Below are 24,092 nucleotides of genomic sequence, written 5' to 3'. Positions count from 1 at the left end.
AACACGGCAATCATCAAGTGATCCATCCCGTCATCTACTCCCAGCTTCTGGCAGACAGAGGCTAGGGAGACTCAGAGCCTGGGGTGGCATCCCTGACTATCTGAGCTAATAGCCATTGATGGACCTATCCTCCATCAACTTATCTAGTTCTTTTTCTGAATCCTGTTACACGTTTAGCCTTCAGAACATCCTCGGGAAAAGAGTTCCACAGGTTGACTGTGCGTTGTGTGAGAAAGTATGTCCTTATGTTTGTTTTAAACCTGCTGCCTATTCATTTTATTGGGTGACCCCTAGTTCTTGTGTTATGAGGAGTAAACAACATGTCCTTATTCGCTTTCTACACACCAGTCAGGATTTTATAGACCTCTGTCATATCCTCCCTTAGTCATCTCCTTCCCAAACTGAAAAGTCCCAGTTTTATTCTGTCCTTATATGGAAGCTGTTCCAGACCCCTAATGTTTCTTGTTGCCCTTCTCTGTATCTTTTCCAATTCCAATACATCTTTTTTGAGATGAGGTGACCAGATCTTCACACAATATTCAAGGTGTGAGCAAACCATGGATTTACATAGAGGCTGTTTGATATTTTCTCTTATTCTCTATTCTCCTCCTATTGCCAGTCTGTGCGGTTTTTAGACTGCCACTGCACATTGAGCAGATGTTTTCAAAGAACTATCCATGATGACGCCAAGATCTTTCTTTATACATCATTTTTTATGTAGGGTTGGGATTATGTTTTCCAATGTGCATTACTTTGCATTTTATCAGCATTAAATTTCATATGCCATTTTGTTGCCCAGTCACCCAGTTTTGAGACCCCTTTGTAACTCTTCGCAGTCTGCTTTAGACTTAACTACCTCGAGTAATTTTGTAGTGTTTGCAGATTTTGCCACCTCACTGTTTACCCGTTTATCCAGATCACTTATGAATATGTTGAATAGGACTGGTCCCAATACAGACCCCTGTGGGACACCACTATTTTCCTCTAGCCATTGTGAAAACTGACCATTTATTCTTACCCTTTGTTTTCTGTCTTTTAATCAGTTACTGATCCATGAGAGGACCTTCCCTCTTATCCCATGACTGCTTACTTTGCTTAAGAGCCTTTGGTAAGGGACTCGTCAAAAGCTTTCTGAAAATCTAAGTACACTATATCCAATGGATCACCCTTGTCCGCATGTTTGGTGACCCCACTCAAAGAATTCCAATAGATTGGTAAGGCATGATTTTCCTTTACAAAAGCTATTTTGACTCTTCCCTCAACAAACCATGTTCATCTATTGTCAGATAATTCTGTTGTTTACTACAGTTTCAACCAATTTGCCTGGTCCTGAGGTTAGGCTTACTGGCCTGTAATTGCCGGGGTCACCTCTGGAGCTTTTAAAAAAAAGTTGTTTACATGTCTACATTTACAGCCGTGTGAAAAGTACAGGTACTATGCCTGTAGCTGCATGCTGCAGTGAAAGACTCTGGCAGGGGGAAGCAGAACACTACATTGCTAAAAATAGCAGTGTAGATGTGGGAGGTGCTGCCTGGGCGTGCAGAGACCTGTGTCGGGTGAATATGCCCTAGAGTTCAGGTGCATAGGGGATGCTATTCACCTAAACTGTGTCTTACTGTCGACACTGCTGCTTATGCCGGTGCCAGGGGGTGTGCAGCATTTGGACTTTACCTATTGCCAAAAGTGTAGATGTAGCCTTAGCCACCACAGTAGCAGGCTCATCAGCCTCTATTTGTGGCCTAGCCCCCACTAGAGGGGGACAGAGCACTGCCGTGAGTGGTTGCAGCTTACATTTTAAAGGGTGTTTTCTCACCTAGGGCTGAGACTCCCTCCGCTCTCATACGCTAAGCTTGGTCACGCCAGGTCTGTACTTGGACGGGGGACCAGCTGCTGAAGGCGAGATGGGAATTTGAAAGGTGACTCTTCCACATGAGTTGGTGCCGAACCCAGGGCCAAGCATGGTGCTAAGGAGCATAGTGCTTCTGGAGGTGCTGACATTTGGCCGAGATGTAAGACTGGGGTCCACCACTTGTCCTCATTAAAGATCTCCTGAAATGTGTCCAGAGTGCTATCCTGGCCCGATCCCATCTTTGGTAACAGCATTCAGCCAACTTGGAAATCTGTCCCCACTCTTTCAGTCTGATGGGATATTCTTCCTGCTCTGCCGTGTTACCGCATGTAGTTAAACTGTTGCCATGTTCGACCCCAGAGGCAGCTGCATATCAGTGGTAGAGTCGAGGATTAATTTCCAGTATATATAGTTGAAGACTGCAAAGAACGAGATGTGCAAGATATTATCACTAATGTCTAGCTCTGGCCTCCCACAAGAGACATGTACCCATAGGCTGGGGGAAGGCGTTCTAGTAAATGCAGCCTGGTATCGGAGCATAGCCGACTGGGTATCTGGGTGGCCAACAGGTGTGTGGTGCGCAGCATCCAGCCTGTGCGATACAGACCTCCTCTTGCTTCTGGTTCAGCCACCTACTTAAAAGACTGATGGTTTTTACTGTAGGTAACGAGTGAGAACCAATTGCACTGATTAGTCGGTAACGATTCCAGTTCTATCGCCGTAACCCGAGACTGGATCTCTTGCACTCGATGGCTTTGCTGTAAATGGACAATAAAAAGGTTAATTAGAAGTGTCTTGGCTGGTTATTATCTTGGAATAGGACCTGAGTTCAGGCTAACTGTTGGGTCTTTTATTTAAATGTTCTGATGGTGGAATATGACTGGGCCCAAATCCCAGTGGACCTTGGCAGGAAGCTGGGGACAGAATCCTTCCCATGCGCAGCTTCCTCCGTTCTCCTGGGAGACAAGGAGGACTTCAGCCACCCTCGTCAATAAGAGTGTGCCTGAAACATTAGGCCAAAAGCACGTGACTTGCTTGGCATGTATCGTCCAGCATTAGCGAGATGCTAGAAGGTTCTCCTGGAGCAGAAGAGGCAGGGAGCTTTACAGGGTCGGACGCGAGCCTGGGAGCACAGGCCAGCTCTGCCACTGACTTGCTGGGTCAACTGCTCAAACTCTGCAAGCATCTAAAAAGTTTGACACTATTCCTTACTATTGTCCTGTTGGATGGGTGGCAGCGCCCAGTGTGCAATGCCCTTGCCTGCCAGGCAAACACAGGCTCTGCCTAGGGCCTGGGAAAGATGGGGGGAGGGATAGGTCAGTGGTTTGAGCATTGGCCCCCTAAACCCAGGGTTGTGAGTTCAATCCTTGAGGGGGCCATTTAGGGATCTGGGGCAAAAAATCTGTCTGGGGATTGTCCCTGCTTTGAGCAGGGGGTTGGACTAGATACGTCCTGAGGTCCCTTCCAAGCCTGATATTCTATGATTCTATGACCCGGCTTGCAGAAGGGCTGGGCTCTTAGAGCTCCTACTGCCATCGGTGGCAAACTGGGAGTGTCCAGCCCTGCAGAAAAATCAGCCCATTCCTAGGGGGTCTCACTTCAGGCACCTGCATGTGGCCAGGGCTTCTTGGTTCTTATGAGCTGTGGCTTACACACATCAGCTAGCCCTTAGTGTTTGGGGCCATCTGCCTGCCCCGCCCCCTGTATCGTGCTGGTGCCGACATACGTGGAAATGGAAGAAGATTCAAGCTCTGCTCTCTCCAGAGCTGAACGGAGGCAACTGGGCCTGACATCCTCACCCCATGCCAGGATGCTGCAGCGACTGCATCCCATTGTCCTCCATTGCCCACACCAGCTGTGCGCCGTACAGGCGCAGTGGCGTGCTCAGCCGATGTAACGCATGACGTAGCGACCAGCTGGCTTTTCCTCTAACAGCAGTAACAAGTCTGGAACGTAGTAAATTTAGCGCTAGTAACCTGGTGGTGCGCTGAGCCCTTTAGAAATGGGACTCCTCACCCTGCCCCCAGAGGGGTACGGAGAGGTGCAGTGACTTGTGTGAGAGAATCCATGGCAGAGCTGGGCCAGGAGCTTCCATCAGATTTAGCTATTGAGCACCATTCTCAGAGATCTCTAGGGATTGCATCTCCTGCCTCCCCAGCCTGGGCATTAGCTACACTGGGGTCCCTTCAATAGGTTGATCCATGTAGCCCCCCCACCTCCCCAGAGTCAGACTGCTGGGAGGAGCCCTTTGTAAGTTCTTCAAGGGACTCTCCAAATCTGGGCCTCAGAGCCAGGTTGCGCCTGCACTGTGCTCTGGGCTGGCCTCTGGCTGTGGTCCTGAGTATGCTCTGGTGGTCAGGCACCTTCACCTTTCCCAGCTAGGATACAGCTCCAGCCCCACCCTTGGCCTTGATCTGCTTGTACAGCCAGCTTCCCACTGCCCTTTCCTGGCTGCTTGGGCCAGCGCTGGCCTGGGACCGGTGGCCATTGCTGCTGCCCATGCAGGGCTCTCACTATGGGGGTGTCAGGCTGCCTGTAGCTGAAGGGCCAGGCCTGCCCTGAGTCCCTTCCTCTTGGCTCCCCCAGTAGATTAAGAACCCCCATCGTATGCCCAGCTCAGGGCCTTCACTTACCCTCCCTCCCTGGCCCATGCCTGGCTGGTCCCTGCAGCCTCCCCCAGCTTGTGCAAGGAGCCTACTGCTTGCCCCGCAGGGGAGGAGCCCGGAGTGGCTGTTATAGCATTTACTGCAAGCCATGGACCCCTGGTGGTTGATGGGAGAATTCAGGGGCACGTTGAGCCCTAGCAATCTTCTTAAGCCGGCCCCCTCTCCCCAGTGTATTTATTTGCTATTGCCACCCCAAAGGGTGCTACCCCAGCCTTGCCAGCTGGCATTGTTTAGTGAGCATTAGTAGGGGCCTGAACTGGTCATTTTGGCATCCGCCACCTATGGAGCTGCTCTGAGCACAGCTCAAGGATTGTGACCAGAGCGTTACTGAACCAGCTGCTGACAGAAATAATGGTGGAGCAGGCCTCTGCAGCCAGGACCATCTACTCACACTTCGTTCATAGTCCCGGTGGAGGTGGATGGTCCTCATCAAGTGACCAGCAGTGAAATATTTAATGCTAATGATGTTTAAATTGTCATAATTCGGGTTCAGACTCAACACCTCCTTGAGATGAATGGGGCACTGTACTCCTTCCTTTTGGGCCCAGTTCTATATAACAGAGGCCATGAATTGTAACCCAGAAAGGTGTCAAGGATCTGCATCTGAAGAAGTGAGGTTTTTTTACACATGAAGGCTAATGCTCAAATAAATCTGTTAGTTTTTAAGGTGCCATTGGACTCCTTGTTTTTGTTAACCCAGAAAGAGGCTCCACTCCAAGAAAAATTAAAATAGCATGGTAATAGGGACACACTTGGCTTTTACAGCTCCCTACAGGAAGCCCTGTGGTCCTACTATACCCTGCCCCAAGAGAAGAACAGTGAAGGTGGATCATCCAGGGCTGCCTAGGGAGGCCTCAGCAGCCAGTCAGAGCCCAGCAGGCTCAGATAAAAGGATCTGCAGGGGCTGGGTCCAGATGGGCAAGGCCGGGTGCCCCTCTCCAGCTGCAGAAGCGCAAGGGACTGCCAGAGTTAGGTTCTGGCTGCACTTGCTGAGGCTGGAGAGAGAGACCCCGGGAACCTTTAACCCTGAGGTAAGGGGCGCTGATAAGAGGGCCACAGGAAGAGGCCCAGGGAAAGTGCTGCAAAGAATTGCAGTCGGCAGCATGTGGCTGGTGCTTATAGCATCCCTGAGGTGAAATCTGGAGCACGAGGTGGCCTGGCTTCCCTCACTGGCAAAGTGGTGTAAACCCAGAGAAGAGGACCGGGCTTGTTTGGAAGCTTGAGTGAAGGGCTGAATTTAAAGGGCCCAGAGCTGGGGCCGAAGACTGGGGAGGACAGACAGTTCCCTTGGACTTTGGAAGGGGTTTATTTTGACTGAGAGAGCCGGCCGGAGGGCTGAGCCCCTGAAGACCCACCAAGTCTGGTCAACAACCTACAGGGGCATGCCAAGAGCGGGAAAAGGACTGCGGTATCACACCCCACCACCAGCAGGCACTCAGGAGGGGAGTGGCCCCCGTTACAAGCACATTCAGCCTGGGGATGGTGGCAGTTGATCCCCATGATAAGAGGGTTGGTCTGACTCAACCCACTCTGCTTATAACTAACTAGCTGCCTGTAGCGGGACGGGCTCTCTGCTGCCCTCCAGACTCTGCTCCAGGTACGTGAGGCAGAGTGCAATTTAACCACTGAGCATGGAAAGGAAGTTAAGACCTGATGCTACAGCCATTGGCTACCAATGAGCAGCTTTCCATGGGCTCAGGCTCTCTCTGGGCAGAACTTAAGTACATTTTCAATACAGCTAAAGTAGGGATGGCCAGCACCTCTGGAAGGGGGAAAACATTGGTACAAGTGGGTAAAATAAACGCATTCTACCTCAAGTCCACATTGGAAGTTCATGGGAATTTTGCCAGACCACCACATTGCGGGTTGAGGCCACAGTTAATTTTGTAATAAGTCTTTTGCTTTGCTGAAGCAGGGTCACGCCCATGAGAACGCTGCTGTAGTGAACATGGCTTTCCCTGCCTCCAATGAAATGGTGGGAGGGAAATGGGTCACTCCTGTTTCACTTCTTCCTGTGGAGTTGGGTTCAAGAACCCGCTGTCTACAGTCGGCTTTTTAAAGAATTTAAACTCACTCTTTCCAGTGGGCTTAGACTCCAGCTGTGTATATTTAAACATGCCTATGTAACCTTCATGCTAGGGTCTGTACACTCACACAGTGACAGAACCTTCCTTGTCTTCGTTCCCCCCTCCTGTGACTCCTCCTGCTGTCAGTTAGCCATCTGGGGTCAGGACTCAGCACGCACAATGTCCTGTACCAGCTCCTCTATTATTTAGTGTCATACATGGATTCAAAATACATCAACACCTCTTCGTTGTAAGAAAGTACCAAGCACTCGAGATGGGGCGGGGGGCAGAGGGAAGCTTGCATTTGCCTGGCCATCTTCTGCCCCCCCTCATGACTTCGGTAGGTTTGGGAGCACCAAGAGAGTAGTTCCTGCCAAGATCCCTGTGGTTGTAAGTCCTGCTTTCCTCCCAGCATCTGCCCGCGTAGCCTGGGCTCATACATAGGAATCGCCATCTCTTGGGCTTTCATTATTTCTGACAGTTACACAAAACTCAGTTTAAACAAATTATCTAGTAAATCAAACACGTTTAATTTATAACTGATGAATGTAATAAAGTCACACATTATCCAAAGTCACGTACAAGCCCTCCTCCATTCTGAATGTAATGAGACAGGCCAGCAGCCAGACATGGCCCTCTCACTACAGACCGCATTGAAAGAGAGTTTCTTTGTTGTTACAGCATCGCTAGCGTTCGCTTGTATTTTTTCACTTGCACAAGCTGTAGACAAGCAGTCACTGCTCGGGATGGTCACTGAAGAACCACAACTCTACACAAGTCCTTCATTCCCCTTTCTAGAAGAGACACGTTCCGCCACAGCGGTCAGCCACGAGCCAGTAGCAGCAGGAATGCAAACACTGCCTTGAACACCGAGCAGCTCATCTATTCAAAACCCTGCACTTGCTTGATGCTGACAGCACCGTAACGAGGGAGCCCCAGATCATCTCCATGGAGGCACAGCCCAAGGTCAGACAGGCAGAGCCAGGATTAGAACGCATGACTTCCAATCCAGTGCTCACCCCAAAGAACCTATTTTGAGTGGCAGGGATAGGGCTGGCTCCAGACCCAAAGGCCATGCATGAGCAGTCCTGTCTCTAGAAGAAGACATTCAAGTGGGAAATAGCTCACCTACCCTCTGTTTTTCCATAGAGAGTCTTTCCAGAACCTCACACAGGAACAGTGGTAAAACACAAGTAACGTACAGCTCTGAGCTAGAAGAGAACATACATGTGCAAACCTGAAACCATGGGGGCCATAAACGAACTCTACCTATAAAACAAATCTGTGATGAGAATTCTCACAAGACACCAGCTGGAGGATAAAAGAGCCCCATGCTGTACATGGAGGGGGGCGGGCGGGGGGGAATCTAGCTGTCAAAAGTTTCTAGTCAGGTTTCCAGTTTAGCACAGTCTGCCAGATAGGGCTCAGGTTTCTTTCCATGTTGGCTTCCTCCCAGCCCCAAGGGTGAGCGATCTCTGGCAGTGAATGTTCCTCCAGCTCCGAGGAGGTTCAGCAGCTTTGGTTGCTGTATGAGATATACAGACATGGAGCCCAAACGTGCAAAAAACTAAGGATGTGACTGGTCCCATTGAAGTCACACGCTTAAAGTTAACCATGCACGTAAGTGCTCGCCAGATCAGGGCTTGGTTAGTGTGTTAACTCGCTGTACTGTATTTCCATTGTGTGTTAGACGATCAGTGGCAGGCTGGAACCCATTTCTGCATTAAGGAACCCAGGCTTCAGTCCTGGGAGAAGCCTCCAGGTGATCTGGCTCCGCTCTATGCACCCTCTGATGGTCTTTCAGCAACTGCTTATATTGGAAGCTTCTCCCGCATTCGCTGCACTCATGAGGCCTCCCTCCGGTGTGGATCCGCTGGTGTTTCAGGAGATGTTCCTTCCGGATGAAGCTCTTCCCACAGTCACTGCACTGGTGGGGTCGCTCCCCCGTGTGAACGCGCAGGTGCTGGAGGAGATGGTACTTCTGGCTGTAGCTTTTGTTGCACTTGGTGCATTCGTAAGGCTTCTCCCCCGTGTGGACCCTCCGGTGGCGGGTGAGTTCCGACTGGCACTTGAAGCTCTTCCCGCAGTCACTGCATTCGTAGGGCTTCTCTTTGCTGTGGTTTCTTTGGTGCTTTAAGCTGCTCTCCATGAGCCAGATGCTTTGTTCGCACATGGCATGCTGATGGCATCCATCGGCATGGCTCTGCTGGTGGCTCAGGAGGTCCTGCTTCTCCGAGGCGCTCTTCCCGCATGGGACGCACCGCTGTGGTCCTTCGTCCAGGTGGACACGCTGGTGATTCCGCAGGCGGTATTTCTCGGCATAGCTTTTGCCGCACTTGTTGCACTGATGCGGCCGTTGCCCCGCGTGGATCAGCTGGTGCCGGAGGAGGCCTGAGTGGTAGCTATAGTTCTTGCCACACTGAGTGCATGGATAGGGCTTCTCACTGCCATGGCTCGTCTGGTGCCTTAAGAAGCTCACCTTAAGGCGGAAGCTCTTCCCACACTGGGCGCAGCTGTAGGGCTTTTCGCCGGTGTGGATCCTGTAGTGGCTGGTCAGCTTGGATTTCTCGCTGAAGCCTTTCCCGCACTCCGTGCATTTATAGGGCCACTCCCCTGTGTGGATCCGCTGATGTGAGACGAGCACGAACTTTTGACTGAAGCTCTTCCCGCAGGTTGCACAGTGGAAGGGCCGCTCCCCGGTGTGCAGCCTCTGGTGGTTCTGGAGGTGCTCCTTACGGCTGTAGCTTTTGTTGCACTGGTCGCATTTATACGGCCGCTCTCCCCTGTGGATCATCTGGTGCCGCACGAGCGCTGAGTGGCACTTGAAGCTCTTCTGGCATTCGTTACATGGATAGGGCCGCTCCTTGGTGTGGCATCTCTGGTGCTTCACAAAGCTGATCTTGAGCCTAAAGCTCTTCCCACAGTCAGCACACATGTAGGGCCTCTCACCCGTGTGGAGTCTTTCGTGCGACAGGAGAATGTCCTTTCGAGTGAAGTTCCTCCCACACTGGGCACATGCATAGGGGGCTATTCCTGCATCGCCCCTGGGATGGGCGGCAACAGTTCTGAGTTCTCTTTCATGCTGAGTAAGTTCCCCCAGGTTGTTACCTGGAGAGCTGATTGAAGTGCCAGAACTCCCAGCAGCTGTTTCCTGTTCAGCACCTTGGAAAGCTCTCTCCTCTGCTCGGCCTGGCAACGGCCCAGCTAGCTCTAGGTTGCTAGGGCCTTCTTCAGGATGTTGCTCCTCTGTTTTGATCATGAGCTCAACATCTGCTGGTACAAAAGAGAATCAAGACATTCATTTCATCTGGCTCAGATGAAGGAAGTCTCCAATACATAACGCAGAAAGGGTTGGCAGCAGTGTTAGTCTTGAAGCGAAAAGGTAAATGAAATGACACTTTTTATTAGAGCAAAAACCACTGTATAACACAAAGCTTTATGGCCAAACGTTTCCTCTCTGGGGCTTGGCATCTGGTACCTGCATAGTCCCCACCTACAGCGTCTCTGTGACAAAGTGGGACTGTTCTTAATGCTTCCTCTGAATAATGTGTGGGTGCCTCAGTTTCCCCTATGCATTTCTTAAGTCTCCAGTGTGCATAAATGGCCGACACTTTGTATCCTGGCAACAAATGGCCGGGGCCCTTCCCTCCTGCCAGGGAATAGCTAAAGGTGAACAAAGATCAGGTGACCTCCTGGCCTGGGAAAGAGACAAAGGCCAGAAAGGAAGAGCTGGAGGGGATTTCAGTTTGAGACCAGCTGGGGATGGGGAATGAGGGCAGACGAGGTTGTCTGGCTCACTGGGCCCCAGAATGGACCTGGCTGAGAGGTCCCATTCTCTAGACCTACAAGCTCTGTTTTAGACCGTGTTCCTGTCATTGAATAAACCTCTGTTTTACTGGCTGGCTAAGAGTCACGTCTGACTGTGAAGCGAAGTGGGGGTGAATGCAGGACCCTCTGGCTTCTCCAGGACCCCACCTGGGCAGACTTGCTGTGGGAAGTGCACGGAGGGGCATATGCTGAATGCTCCAAGGTCAGACCCAGGAAGATGAAGCCATGTGAGCTTCTTGCCCTGAACAAGTCTGCTCCAAGGGAGAGGAGGCTCCCCAAAGTCCTGACTGGCTTTGTGGGGAGCAGTTCCAGAGCATCGCCTGGTGACTCCGTGACAACTGGTGGCAGCAGGGGGACGTACTGTACCCCGTGAATGGCGCTGCTTGCAGTAAGTGACTGGGGACCAGTAAAACAAAGGAGGGATAATGAGGACCAGGCGTGCTGAAGGCTCAGAGAGGGATGGTTTCAGGGGGCGATTAACCTCTGGGAGTGTGTGACCAGCGAGAAGGACTGCTGGAGTAACGAGGTTCCCCTGGGGATTGTAGGAGCAGTCTCAGGGGCGGAGGAGCTTGCCGCTCGACCCTGGGAGAGAGAAGGATTTTTGCAGTAGCAGGGTTCCCCGGGGGATTGCAGGAGCGGTCCCAGGGGCGGAGGAGCCTGCCGCTTGACCCTGGCAAAGAGGTGGTGACCACAAGAAGGGCTGGCACACTAGAGGTTCTTCTTGGAAACTGTGGGGGAGCCAAGACCACACAGGCCTGTGAGTCCAGAGCAACTTAGGAACAGTGAAGAAGTGATAGCCTATCACCATCTCCTCAAGAAGGACCTTGTGATCCTCTGCAAAAAGGAAGGGTTACACATTGGGAAGTTCACCAAGGCACAGTTAATCGTGCAGCTGGATGAGGAGGACCGCTCTAAGGAGCAGATTCCTGACCCAAATGGGGCTACAAGAGGATCTGGGAGCATCTGGAGTGGTAGCCAGACATCCCCAAGAGTCTGGTCCCCAACCAGATGGGGGTCTTCACGATCGGGTTCCCCATCAGGGGATCGGAGATAGATGGGATTGGAGCAGAGCCCGAGAGAGCGAGAGAACTGGGAGAGAGAGCAAGAGCCCAAGGAAAAGCTGCAGGAGAAGCAACAGCAGTATGGACTGGCGATGGTGGAGCAGAGAGGCATAGGGGGTTTCCCAGGGGTGAGTGGGGATAGACCCCAGGCTGCCAGTTCTGCAGGGAACCTTGACACTAAATTGCTGCCCCTAGTTAAGGAGGGTGGGGGGATGTGGATGCTCACCACACGGCCTTCAAGCAGGCTGGTGATTTGAACCAGGGGGACTCTGTGGAAAAGCCCCGGTATGTAGCTCCCTTGCTGGGTCCCAAGGCCATAGATGCTGTCAGCCAGATGGGTGGGATGGTGGACAGGCTCCGACTCCTGGCCCTGGCCTAAATGTCTGCGTGGAATCTCCTGGGCTCAGGCCCATCGGACCCCCAGTGGGAGCAGAAGGTGGGGGTCAGTGGGGAGACCTGCCTGGGGTGGCGAGATCCCTGGGGCTGAGTGGGAGGGAGAGATGCTCCCCACCCCCTGCACACCGGAGAGGGGGCTCATGCTGGCTCTGATGCTGTTACCAGAGCAGAGAGCTCGCTGCCTGCCCCCACTGAGACAGCAAGGGCAGCGCTGAGCACGGTGGGAGCTGAGACCCCAGCTGAGTGGGGGGATACCCAGGCAGGGCAGGTCGGCTGCCAACCAGGTTTGCCTGGTCCAGATGTGCTGCTGGGAAGTGATTACACAGCAGGGAGGAGCTACCAGGGACAGGGCTCAGGGGGGCTGTGACCCCAGGCCCAGCCAGCGAGAGGGAGCAGGTCCCACTCCCTTCCCCAGCTGCTGAATTCCAGACTGAGCTGCAGAAGGATCCCTCCTTGGAGAAGCTGAGGGAACTTGCTGGCCACAGCGCTGCAAACCCCCCTGGGGAAGGCTGCAGGGACAGAGTCCTACGGGAGAAGGGATTCCTGTCCCAGGAATGGGCTCCCCAAGGGGAAGTAGAACTGGGGAGAATCGGGATGCAGCTGGTGGTGCCCCAGGAATCCACAGGATTCTTCCCATTCGAGCTGCTGGATGGGAGAAGAGGGAACCCCTGGACCTGGAAGGGGAGGATTAGGAGGAGAAGGGGGAAGATCCCTGGTGGATCTCTTCCTTAAGTTGGGAGCCAATCTCCCCATCAGGTGTTCCCCATTCAAAGTCATTGGGAAAGCAACCCAGAACCTGGAGAGAGAGGTCAAGGACCTGCTGGCTTTAGATGTGATCCAGCCGTTCGACAGCCTACTGGCCTCACCCATAGGGCTGGTCCCCAAGGAAGACAGGATGATCTGGTTCTGTGGGGACTATCGGAATCTTAAAGCCATCATGGTGTCTGATGTCTACCCCATGCCTAGGCCTGGGGAGATTCTAGACAAGCTGAGGGGGATGGAGAACTTGGCCTTGGCGTAAATTGATGACAGGTGTGTCTTTAGCCAGACCTGGGAGGAACACATGTTCCAGGTGAAGAGGGCGCTGGGCTGCCTCAAGGAGGCAGGATTGACGGTAAAAGCCGAAAAGTGCAAGGTGGAGATGATCAGAGATTGGCCCATTCCCCAGACCAAGAAACAAGTCCAGGCCTTTATCAGGATGGTGGGGCCCTACTGGAGGTTTGTACCCCAGGTTAGCCCCCTAGCTGCCCCATCCCTGAGCTATGTGAGAGGGGTAAGCCAGACAAGGTGGTCTGGACCGAGCAGTGCCAGAGAGCTCTCTGTATACTGAAGGAGGCTCTAATCCAGGGCCCGGTAAATCTGGTAAACCCAGACTTTGCCAAGGCTTTTGCAGTGTTCACCGATGCCTCAGATGCAGGGCTGGGCATGGTGCTGATGCAAGCCAATGCTGAGTGGGGGAGACACCCCATCGGGTACCTGAGCAAGAACCTGCTGCCCCGGGAGCAGAACTCTGCGGCCTCAGAGAAGAAACGCCTGGCCATGGTGCTGGCCCTTAGAAAGCTGCAGCTGTATCTATTTGGGTGGCGCTTTACTGTGTATACTGACCACGCTCCTCAGACGTGGTGGCGTCAAATGCAAGGGCTGATGCTGAGCTGCTGGAGACAGAGACACCTGGTCAGAGGGTGGCCAAGGTCAAGATGGGGGCTCTGAACCAAGAGGGCCCGAATTGCAGCCCTCCAAACTGGAGCACTGGGAAAAGACCTAATCCCAGTTTAAACCCCAGGGGTACTGGGGTGGCAAAAGGGTACGGGCTGCATAAACCTTCCCACATGCAGCCTGCCAGCACCATCAAGCACAACAGACCCACGGGAGGACCTGGAACTGGAAGGGCCTGGTGTAAGTCCCACCAAGAAACAGGAGAGATGATGGGGCATCCATGGGAACGTTGGTGGGTTCGAACTTCCCCAGGTCACCGGTGTGACAGATCCAGGCCAGTGGGGTACAGGAGTCTGGCAGAGGGCAAATATACTGGTCACTGGATGAGTAGTTTTCTGTTCCCTGAGTGACCAGAGCAGGGGCTGCACTAGAGTAATCAGGAACCTGCTAGAACCAATTAAGGCAGACAGGCTGATTAGAACACATGCAGCCAACCAAGGCAGGCTAATCAGGGCACCTGGGTTTAAAAAGGAGCTCACTCCAGTCAGGGAGGGGGGGAGCCAGAGGAGAGGAAGTGTGTGTGAGGAGCTGGGAACAAGAGGCACAAGGAGCTGAGACTGAGAGGCTGTGCTGCTGGAGGACTACGGAGTACAAGTGTTATCAGACACCAGGAGGAAGGTCCTGTGGTGAGGATAAAGACGATGTTTGGAGGAGGCCATGGGGAAGTAGCCCAGGGAGTTGTAGCTGTCATGCAGCTGTTACAGGAGGCACTATAGACAGCTGCAATCCACAGGGCCTTGGGCTGGAACCTGGAGTAGAGCGCGGGCCCGGGTTCCCCCTAAACCTCCCAACTCCTGATCAGACACAGGAGGAGTTGATCCAGACTGTGGGGAAGTTCACTGAGGTGAGCAAATCTGCCAATAAGTGCAGGACCCATCAAGGTAGAGGAGGAACTTTGTCACACTGGCTAAAGTGACCTCGCTCAGTTCAGTCTCGAAGTGGGGAGAGATGTGACGAAGTGGGACTGTTCTTAATGTTTCCTCTGAATACTGTGTGGGTGCCTCAGTTTCCCCTATGCCTTTCTTAAGTTTCCAGTATGCATAAATGGCTGACACTTTGTATCCTGGCAACAAATGGCCAGGGCCCTTTTCCCCTGCAAGGGAATAGCTAAAACTGAACAAAGATCAAGTGACCTCCTGGCCCAGGAAAGAGACAAAAGCCAGAAAGGAGGGGCTGGAGGGGGTTTCAGTTTGGGGCTGGCTGGGGATGGGGAGTGAGAGGTGAGGGGGTTGTCTGGCTCGCTGGGCCCAAGAACGGACCCGGCTGAGGGGTCCTATTCTCTGGACCTACAAGCTCTGTTTTAGACCGTGTTCCTGTCATCGAATAAACCTCTGTTTTACTGGCTGGCTGAGAGTCACGTCTGACTGTGAAGTGAGGGTGCAGGACCCTGCGGTTTCTGCAGGACCCTGCTGGGAGCAGACTCGCTGTGGGAAGTGCACGGAGGGGCAGAGGATGCTGAATGCTCCAAGGTCAGACCCAGGAAACCGTGTGAGGTTCTTGCCCTGAAGACAGTCTGCTCCGAGGGAGAGGAGGCTCCCCAAAGTCCTGACTGGCTTTGTGGGGAACAGTTCCAGAGCATCACCCGAGGACTCCGTGACAGCCTCTACTCCCCTACCTCTTTCCTGTCTGACAGACACTCCTGCTGGTTTACTCACCTCTTCACCCCCACACATGCAACAGGATGTCAGAGCACCCAGAATCCTTTGCAGCAGACTCACCTTCCTGCTGGGGCATAGTATGAGACACACACAGGAAATGCAGGTCAGCACTGCAGTGGGAAGTCAGAGCTTTCAAATTTGGGGTGAGTAATGGGATTTATCTAGAATATTCTAGTCAATTGCCAGGGGAACACACTTTCGGTTTTAGAAATCTACACAATCAATGGCTTTAATCAGCTTGAGTTTGGGATGGCTACACCACCCTGGAGTCACACAGGTTATCCCAAACAAGGGCCAGGTAAGCCTTTAGACAGGACTGCACCACCATGCATTCTGCATATGCCACGTTACTCAAATAACTAACCAATGCTTTTTGCTAGGATTCTTTCAGTATCCCTCTGCCTTTAAAGCTAGTCTCCCTTCGCTACCATGATTCTAAATTTTTCAGATGAAGATGGAATCATCAAAATTTCTAACAGGAACCTAAAATAGCTTTTCTACATTTTTTTCTATGTTTATTCTCAGGACATTTCAGGGCCAGAAGCAAGTGCTGTGTATCCTGTTGGGAAGCTGGGGATTTCCCCCTTTCGAGTGAAATAAGCTTCCCATTTCTAGTCCTGCAGAGTTGTAATATATTGGAAGTGAAGCCAGTTACTTCTCAATCAGTGAGTATCTAAGCCTTGGGCAGATGAGCAGGCTTTGATTTGAAGCAGCTCAGAGGTCTGGAACACTGCAAGTTTCAGGTGAGACAGATCAGAGGGCAGGAGTGGTGCAAGATAAATGAAGTGCGGCACAAGGTCCTGTAATTCATCACATGCACACAATGAATTTGTATTAGGACAAGAATGACTGAGAGCAGATCGCAGAACCAAAACCAGAACCACCATTTACATTGTTTCAAAGCAACGTAACATCAGACTGTTAAGAAGGTGCTCCTGTCCTAACAGGACCCGTCATCACCAGATAAAGAAACAGGTCTTAAAATCGTTCAAGAAAACTTTGTTTGACAATGTTTTGTCTGGCACGGAATTGCTTATCAACAGTTGTGATTGTGACATTTCTACTTCCATTGTTTTGCCTTTATGGTCCTCACTTCTGTATTGTTTCTTTGTCTGGTTCTTTGATTGTTTTGGTCTGTGGCATAACTAATTTTGCAAGATTTAAATCAACTAAGGTGGTGGGGTCTGATTGCGTAAACAATTGTTTCGTAATGGGCTGTGATTGGTGAAAAATACTGTTCAGCAGGACTTCTCTTTAAAATGATTGTTAAGGTAGAGCTAAGCAGGACTCAAGTTTAACTATATAAATTGGAGTCCAAAAGGAAGTTTTTGGGAGCTTAACTTCAGGACACAGCCCAAACTCAGAGCTGCCAGACCTCAATACCCTGCCTATCACACCATGCAGGAAGCCAGAGCCCCAGATGATCTAATCTTGACTAGCCACCAGGAAAAGTGTGCACACCTTATTGGGAGTGGTGAGCACTGTATGCTTAGCGTGTGCATTCAGTTTGGTAACTTAATAAATAGAAGTTAAGGATATTACTGTATATGGCTCTTTCACTGGTAAAAGGCCCCGCAAACCTGCAGAAGAGTACGCCCTGAGCCCTAGGAACTGGGGAAGGATAGGTGCCTAAATGAAAACGGTTAGGCCTTGAGCCCAAGGAAGGGTAATGATGGGTGCCCTAGAGTGTGCGGGTAACAGGAGGGTAGCTAATATGATGCCAATTTTTTAAGAAGGCTCCAGAGGCGATCCTGGCAATTACAGGCAGGTAAGCTTAACTTCAATGCCAGCCAAGCTGGTTGATTCTATAGTAAAGAACAGAATTTTCAGACATGACGATGGACACAATGTGTGGCGGAAGAGTCAACACAACCTTTGTAAAGAGAATTCATGCCTCACCAATTTTCTAGAGTTCTGTGAGCGAGTCAAACACACACATGGACAAGGCTGGATCCAGAGGATCCAGTGTACTTGGACTTTCAGAAAGTGAATAAGGAAGTTTTGTTTACCCCTTCACATAACACAAGAATTAGGTCATCTGATGAAATTAACAGCCAGCAGGTTTAAAACATACATAAGGGAGTACTTCCTCACACAACACATGCTCAACCTGGGGAACTTGTTTCCAGGGGATGTTGTAAAGGCCTAAAATATAACTGGGTAATAATTACATAAGTTGATGAAGGATAGGTCCATCAATGGCTGTTAGCCAAGATGGTCAGGAACACATCATGCTCTGGGTGTCCCTAAGACTCTAACTGTTCAATGCTGGGACTGGACAACAGGGGATAGATCACTCAAACTGCCCCGTTTTGTTCACTCCCTCTGAAGCATCTGGCAGTGGCCACTCTCAGACGACAGGATACTGGGCTAGATGGATCCAGCATGGCCATTCTTATGCACCGACAAAGGCTACTTACAAAGCTATGACAGATGTACAAAAAGATAGAATGATAGGAGCTTGGGAAGGTTTGATTGGATTTCCAGCTCCGTCTACTGTGTCACTTCTCAGTTGTTTAAATCTACTGCTCACCCATTCTAAGATCTGCAGGGATCTCTCTCTCCTCTGAGTCCCGCTGATCCTTGATACACAACTCGTCCTCCTGTTTAATCCAGGATGAAATCTCATGTGTAGGAACTGGAGAATCTGTTCAGGGGAAAGAAGGAAATTGCTTTTCAAACCCTTTGCTAAGCATTCTGTGGATGTTGGGAAAACACGATCTCTAGCCAATACTATTTCTTTCCTGAATAAATGTAAACAGGGTAATAATGAGGATTCAGAGAAAACTGACAGAGGATCAGTGGGCAGAATGTCAGAAAGGGGAGCTGCTAGATTTAGAACCTATTGGGATGGGTGGAGAAATCTGGGGTCAGAACTGTCTTGAGGATAAGGAACCCTGGGATATGAGAAATCTAAAGAGCCTATCAGGCTCTTGGAGTATTAACCATGTCCGTACCCATGCTGGGCTCCATGGGGATTTCTGTCTCCTCCGGCTCATCCCCAGTACATGGCTCCTCTTCTCCTTCAGTCCAGGACAGGATGCTGGGTTTGGAAATTGCAGAGTCTGTTCATGGAGAAGAAGAATAGGGCTCTCTGGTCTTTAATTACATAAAACTTGATGTGATTTTAAACCCCCTTTTGTCACTGAAGGTGCCTGCTCCTGTGAACCAAGTTGCAAAAGTGTTAATGAAGAGCATGCAGAAAATGGAGATTGCTGGTGACAGGTAAGCTGGACTCCCAGCAGCAGATTCAGGGCTCATAAGACGGAGAGAAACACAATGCATTGTGCACCATGCATAAAGATCTGGAGGCAGATCCTCACCTGGTGTAAACTGTCACAGCTCCATTCTCTTCAATGGACTATTTACACCAGGGAGAATCTGACCCTTGATCAATAACTCTGAGCTAGAGCCAACCCAGCCCCTGCCACATCACAAAGCCTGTAATAAGCGAGTGAGAACTGATCCTTACCCATGGAGATCAGAGTCTCAAAGTTCCCCTTCATCACGTTCTCACAAAGCTCCTTCTGCCATTTGGCTGCACTCTCCCATCCCTGCTCAGAGAAATACAGAGATGCATCAAACGACACTGGGACTGAAATCACAAGCGCTGTATGCTTTCCCCTTTGGGATACTACATGGATAACATTAGCAATGTAGACGGAGACGGCACTGCTCGGGTGTGTGGAGAGCCGTGTAGGATACATAGCCTAAGGCTCTCATGTGGGTTTACTCATCTAAACCATGCTTCGCTGTCTACACTGCTATTTATACCCAAGCTAGGGCAGCGTGCAGTGCATGAACTCTGCACTCTGCTATGAGGAGTGTGCAGTGTAGACACACCCTAGATATCCACAAAGAAGTGATCAAGTAGTTCCCTTGTTGGCGGATACACCCAAACAGGCCAAAATTCAAATGTGCACAGAGGCAGAACTCTCTTCAGCCATAGAGGCTAAAGGCCAATTTCTCTGCTGGTGGAATTCCACTGGTTTTAATATAGCTACATAGGCAGAGAGTTTAGTCCTAAAATAACACTGAGAGAACATGAGAAGAGACAACGCAGACAGGAGAAAACCTCACCCGCAGGAGGTCAGCACTGTGAATGAAATTTAGATACAAAGGGACCCCTCCTACCTCAGGTCTTGGACATGATCCAACAACCCAGTAATTAGAATGAGAAGAGGCAGGAGATGATGTCAGAGTCTTTTTGAGAGTTACATTAATGCTGACTGGGGGAATGAAACCAGAATTAAAGGGACAGGCAATATTATCCCCCCCAAGATTTTATTCCTGGTACAAAAGTATCTATCAATGAGATCCAAATCAGCAGTGCCTTAAAGAACCTACCAGGCACAAGACACAAATACCCCTTCGATATCTGACAATCAGCTTTACCTCGGCTCTTCTGCACCAGCTGGGATATCATTACCTTGGGGACTTCTCCCTTAGTGCCTAAGGGGAGTCTCAGGATCCAGAAGTTCCTGTTCTTCAGCAGGTTCTCCATGTTCTCCAGCCTCCTCTGCAGCAGCCCGTACTCCTGAATCAGAGTTCCCAGCACGGCCCACTTACTTTCCAGCTGGTTCCCAAACTCCACCATTGTTTTCTCACAGCCGACTAGTTTCTTCTCAGCCGTCCCCATTCTCCCATCCAGATTCAGCAACTGTGCAGCCTGAGAATCCATCTTCCTCTCTACGGCTTGAACTTCAGCCACCACAGTCAAAGAAATCTCTGCTCTTTGCAGCTGGGTTTCTCTCAGGGAAGTTTCTTCAGGGACAGCAGGTGGCTGCAAAGGCATTGGCCACCATGACTCTGTGTCCCATTCTGGAGCCTATTTGAAAGGACAGAAATGGAAAGACATCTAGCAAGGTAAACAATACGCAAACTGCCACTCAGCAGTGTCTGGGGCTGGATCTTTATTCCAAAAGAGTCATGCTCCAGATGTATCAAAGTTTGTTGATATTTTCATCATCAGCTGTGTTTTTAAACTCTGGCAATTTAACCTACATCAGCCTTAAATTTGACACACACAAAACCTGAACTCCATCTGCAATACAATTTCAAACTGTTCAGATGTTTTCTGAAAAGGCCCCAAATTGGTTTCATCAGCAGGTTCACATATTTTTTACACTTTTTTTTGGTCAATAGCTTCATTTTACAAAACAGACTTTGTAGATAGTCAATACTCTGCCTGCATGGTGAACTTTTCTCTATTTCAAAACACTAAAGCTTTTGGTTTGAAAACCACAACTCTTAGCTTTTACTTACTCCTAAGCTTCTGCTTAGCGCATGAGAGGAAAACATTTCCAAATGGTCTTCTGCCTGAGTGACCCCTCAGCCCAAAACAGAAGGAGAACAAGGATGGGTTTATGGTTAAAGCCCAGGACAAGGACTCAGGAGATGTGTGACCTATTTCCATCTCTGCCACAATCTCCTTGTGTGAAACTGAACAAGTCACATTCCTCCCTAGATCAGATCCCCACTGTCAAATGGGGGATGAGAAGAGTCCCTTTCACCTGTCCTTTTTCAGCCGTATCTGTTTAGACTGCAAGCTCTTTAAGGCAGGGCCCGTTTCTCATGATGGGTAGATACAGTGTCCATCACACTGTGGCCCTGATCTCAGTTGGAGACCCTAGCAGAGGTTGTAATGTGCATCTTAGTGCCATATGAATGAATGGGAGAATTATTTTTTACTATTATTTAACAATCACCTTAAGCTGCCAAAATCAGTATCATTAGACAGTTCAGGGCATCTCCCCTGATTAGAAGAGAGGGAGGCCTAGTATTTCCTGGGTGAAATGCATGTTCCTCTACCGTTGCACACCAACATGTATTGTGCTGGCCCAGGGACTGCAGCCCCTGCTCCCCCAGTGCAGTTAAGAATCTGGGCCTAACATTTGGTCCCCCAGGCTAGCAGAGTGTGCTGTGCTGCAGGGAAGAGAGGCCTTTACAACCCTCAGGCAGCCCCTTTATGCCAGCAGGCATTGCTCTGAAGGGAGCTGCATTCGGATCTTGACTGAAGAGAGAGTCACGATGACCTGGAACTTGAGAAAGGTCAATCATCCTTTCTGATTGGGATGGGGAGGAGAAAGAAAAGAAAACTACTAGAGAACCCAGTCTCTACAGCCAGAGTCCTGGTATGAAACATTTCTTCCCTCCACCACCAGCCATCTGCACTCAGTTCAGGAACAGAGCTGGAATTTAGATCTCACACTAACAGCCAGGATGTTACACACAAACTCTCCCCTCTCCACATACTGGGCCAGTTATAGAACCCCCGAGCCAGAATACTTTGCTAGGTCTAGAAGCTGCGGGACAGAGAACACAGAAGATGGGTCTATTGTCCTTCTTGACCCAGACAGGTCAAGTGAGACAAAAGCCAATCTCTGCCCGGGAGGGGGGGCGTGCAAAAGGGGTCAGAAACAAAGTAACTTTGGAACCTCTACCCTCCTCCTCCCCACTCTGCTTTTTACTCCTGGCATCAGAGCCGACCCCACAGCTGGCACTGCCCTGCTGTTGTGCCTCCTGCTCGGACTCTAACCCCTGTGCTGGGTGGGGAAGGTGCAGCGGGCACAGCAAGCCCCATGGGGCGTACACAGAGGGCAGGGGAATTGGGCCTTGCCCCAGGCAGCAGCCTCAGCCCCTCAGATTCCCAGCTATGGTGACGAGACAGCAAATCTGAAAAATCAGGACCGGGGTGGGGGGGTAATAGGAACCTATATAAGAAAAAGACCCAAAAATTAGGACTGTCCCTATAAAATCAGGACATCTGGTCACCCTATTCCCAGCAGCCTTTAGCTGCAGGTGGTTCCATAGCAAAGCGGCCAGTGCCCCATGGGAGCCCGGTGCCAGCGGCCCCGGACACCAGCCGGCTCCGACAGGGACCGCTGTGGCCTGTCCACGGGGCGCAGAGACCCCCCCACCCCGGGCTCCGCCTCAGCCGAGTCCCCAGGGCTCAGCCCCCGCTCGGCCGGGCGGCCCGGCTCCCGGGGCCCGAGGCTCCCCCGCCCGCCGGGCCCTTACCTGGGCAGCGGCCCGCTCGGCCATGGCCCCCCCGGGCCGGCGGGCGGGGCTTCTCCAGCGGGCCCGGCCCGGCCGAGCTCCGCTCCCGCTCCGGGCTGGGCAGAGTCCCGGCGCCGCCTCGCCACGGGCCGGCCCCGCTGCCGGGCGGAGCAGAGCGAGCGCAGCCGGGGCCCGGGAGCGGCCGCGCACACAGCATCAGCCCGCAGTTCCCGCAGGATTTGAACCCGGGGCCGCCTGCGGAGCGGGCAGGGAGCAGCGCCCGGCCGCGCTCTCCCTAGGGAACGTGCGTCACCCTGTGGGGCGGGCGCTTAACTCAGCCCGGGACTCACAGCCCTGGAGGCCTCCCGCCGCCCACAGCCAGTTTTGCATCTGTCCAGCTCCACACCCACGATTCCCGCTCCTGCCTGGGGCCGCCCCTCTGACGCCAGCCCTTGGGCCCGTGCTGATGACCTGCTCCCATGCGGGGTCCCTCCCGCTGCCGGGAACATGGGCCTGGCCTCCTGCTTAGCTGCCGCGGAAATTAAAGGAGGGGGAGCATCTGCACCAAGCTCGCAGCTGATAGACGCCTCCCCCTCACCCCCCATTACTGCCTCTAAGGCATAAAACTAAAACAGCAATTCCCCCTCCTTGCAGCACTGCTGTTGGGCCCTGCAAGGGCTGAAGCCCTGGCTCCACAATACTGCGGAACTGTGTCCTACAAGTGAAGCTTCACAAGGCTCCTGTGTGGAGACGAGCATGAGGCACAGGGTGGGGATGGGAATAAGGAGTATGTGTGTGAGCTCTTACCTCTGTGCACACCAGCCACACCCTGTTTGGACTGGCCCGCCCGGTGCAGAGCCAGCTTACAGCCCTGTTCCTCCCATAGAACCATGGCCAGTATTTGAGCCTACCTCACGACTGGCTCCATAATTCCTTTGGGCTGTACAGTCCAGGAGAAAAAACCCTAGACATACTTTGTGAATACATTAATTTTATCCCTTTAATTTCCCCCACTGCTCTAGTCATCTCTGGCAGCAGCCCCCACTGCCAATGGCAGCACATGGTTTGCAGGTGAACCTGATGCATGGTCATATAGTTAAAGGATAGAAGGGACTAGCAGCTCTAGTCTGACCTTGTATATTACAGGCCACCCGCAAACAGGTGAAGAGCACCAATTCCTCTTGATACAGGGCACTGGGAATGTAAAGCACTAAAGAAGGGGTTTTATAGCACCACCCTCTGTTATGGAGCTTTCAGACTCTTGTAACGAATCTACACACTCTTTAAAAAGTGTATTTCTGTTCTGAAAAGCACGTCTCAAACTGGCATTGTGGGGGCTTGTTTACTGTCATTCCATTATTTCTTTGTAGCATGAGCACATTTAATAAGTAACATTTGTTTTTCCCAGCCCTGCAATCTCAGACTGGGTTCATCTGAATCAGGCCAGGGTCTGTTTTATACATCCCCAAATTAAGCCCTCAACAGCCATGACACCTCATTGCTTTCAATAGGTTTACAGAGGTGTAACTGCTTAGGATGTAGTAAACAACTCTGTCAACGAGCACATGAAGGAATAGACTCCAGCTCATTCTCTCAACTGTGTTAGCTCTGCAGACTTAAAAGGGGGGAGCAGGAGAAAAACTAATTTTTGTTAATGAAGTCAGGAGCTAAGGCTCGCAATACACATAAGAGCAGATCTTTTGAGTAAGAAGATGCTATTTTCAATTTCACTTTTCAGGTTAGAATTACACCTTGCACTGCTCTTGCTGAACCAGTTAAACCACACATCCTGAGAAATGGTACAAGAAGTTGTGTTCAAAAATCATTTCTAGTTCCCTTAAAAGGCCTCTTTC

General features: G+C 51.2%; 1 protein-coding gene across 1 annotated transcript in view; it reads right to left on the bottom strand.

Annotated features, from left to right (window-relative positions):
* The window catches only part of LOC115647271, a 46,307-nt gene extending 23,176 nt beyond the window's left edge, over nt 1-23,131 (bottom strand). The window contains exons 1-7 of the mRNA XM_030554174.1: nt 23,047-23,131; nt 22,261-22,397; nt 19,670-20,068; nt 18,713-18,794; nt 18,198-18,305; nt 17,774-17,887; nt 8,306-9,854 (exon numbers count right to left, since the gene is read on the bottom strand). Of these exons, the coding sequence (XP_030410034.1) occupies nt 8,306-9,854; nt 17,774-17,887; nt 18,198-18,305; nt 18,713-18,794; nt 19,670-20,068; nt 22,261-22,397; nt 23,047-23,131 (2,474 nt within the window). The remainder of the gene's footprint in view (nt 1-8,305; nt 9,855-17,773; nt 17,888-18,197; nt 18,306-18,712; nt 18,795-19,669; nt 20,069-22,260; nt 22,398-23,046) is intronic.
* Between the last annotated feature and the right edge of the window lie 961 nt (nt 23,132-24,092).

This window comes from Gopherus evgoodei, chromosome 2 (genome assembly GCF_007399415.2).
Source record: "Gopherus evgoodei ecotype Sinaloan lineage chromosome 2, rGopEvg1_v1.p, whole genome shotgun sequence".
NCBI lineage: Eukaryota > Metazoa > Chordata > Testudines > Testudinidae > Gopherus > Gopherus evgoodei.
This window is presented reverse-complemented; position numbering and strand designations above follow the sequence as displayed.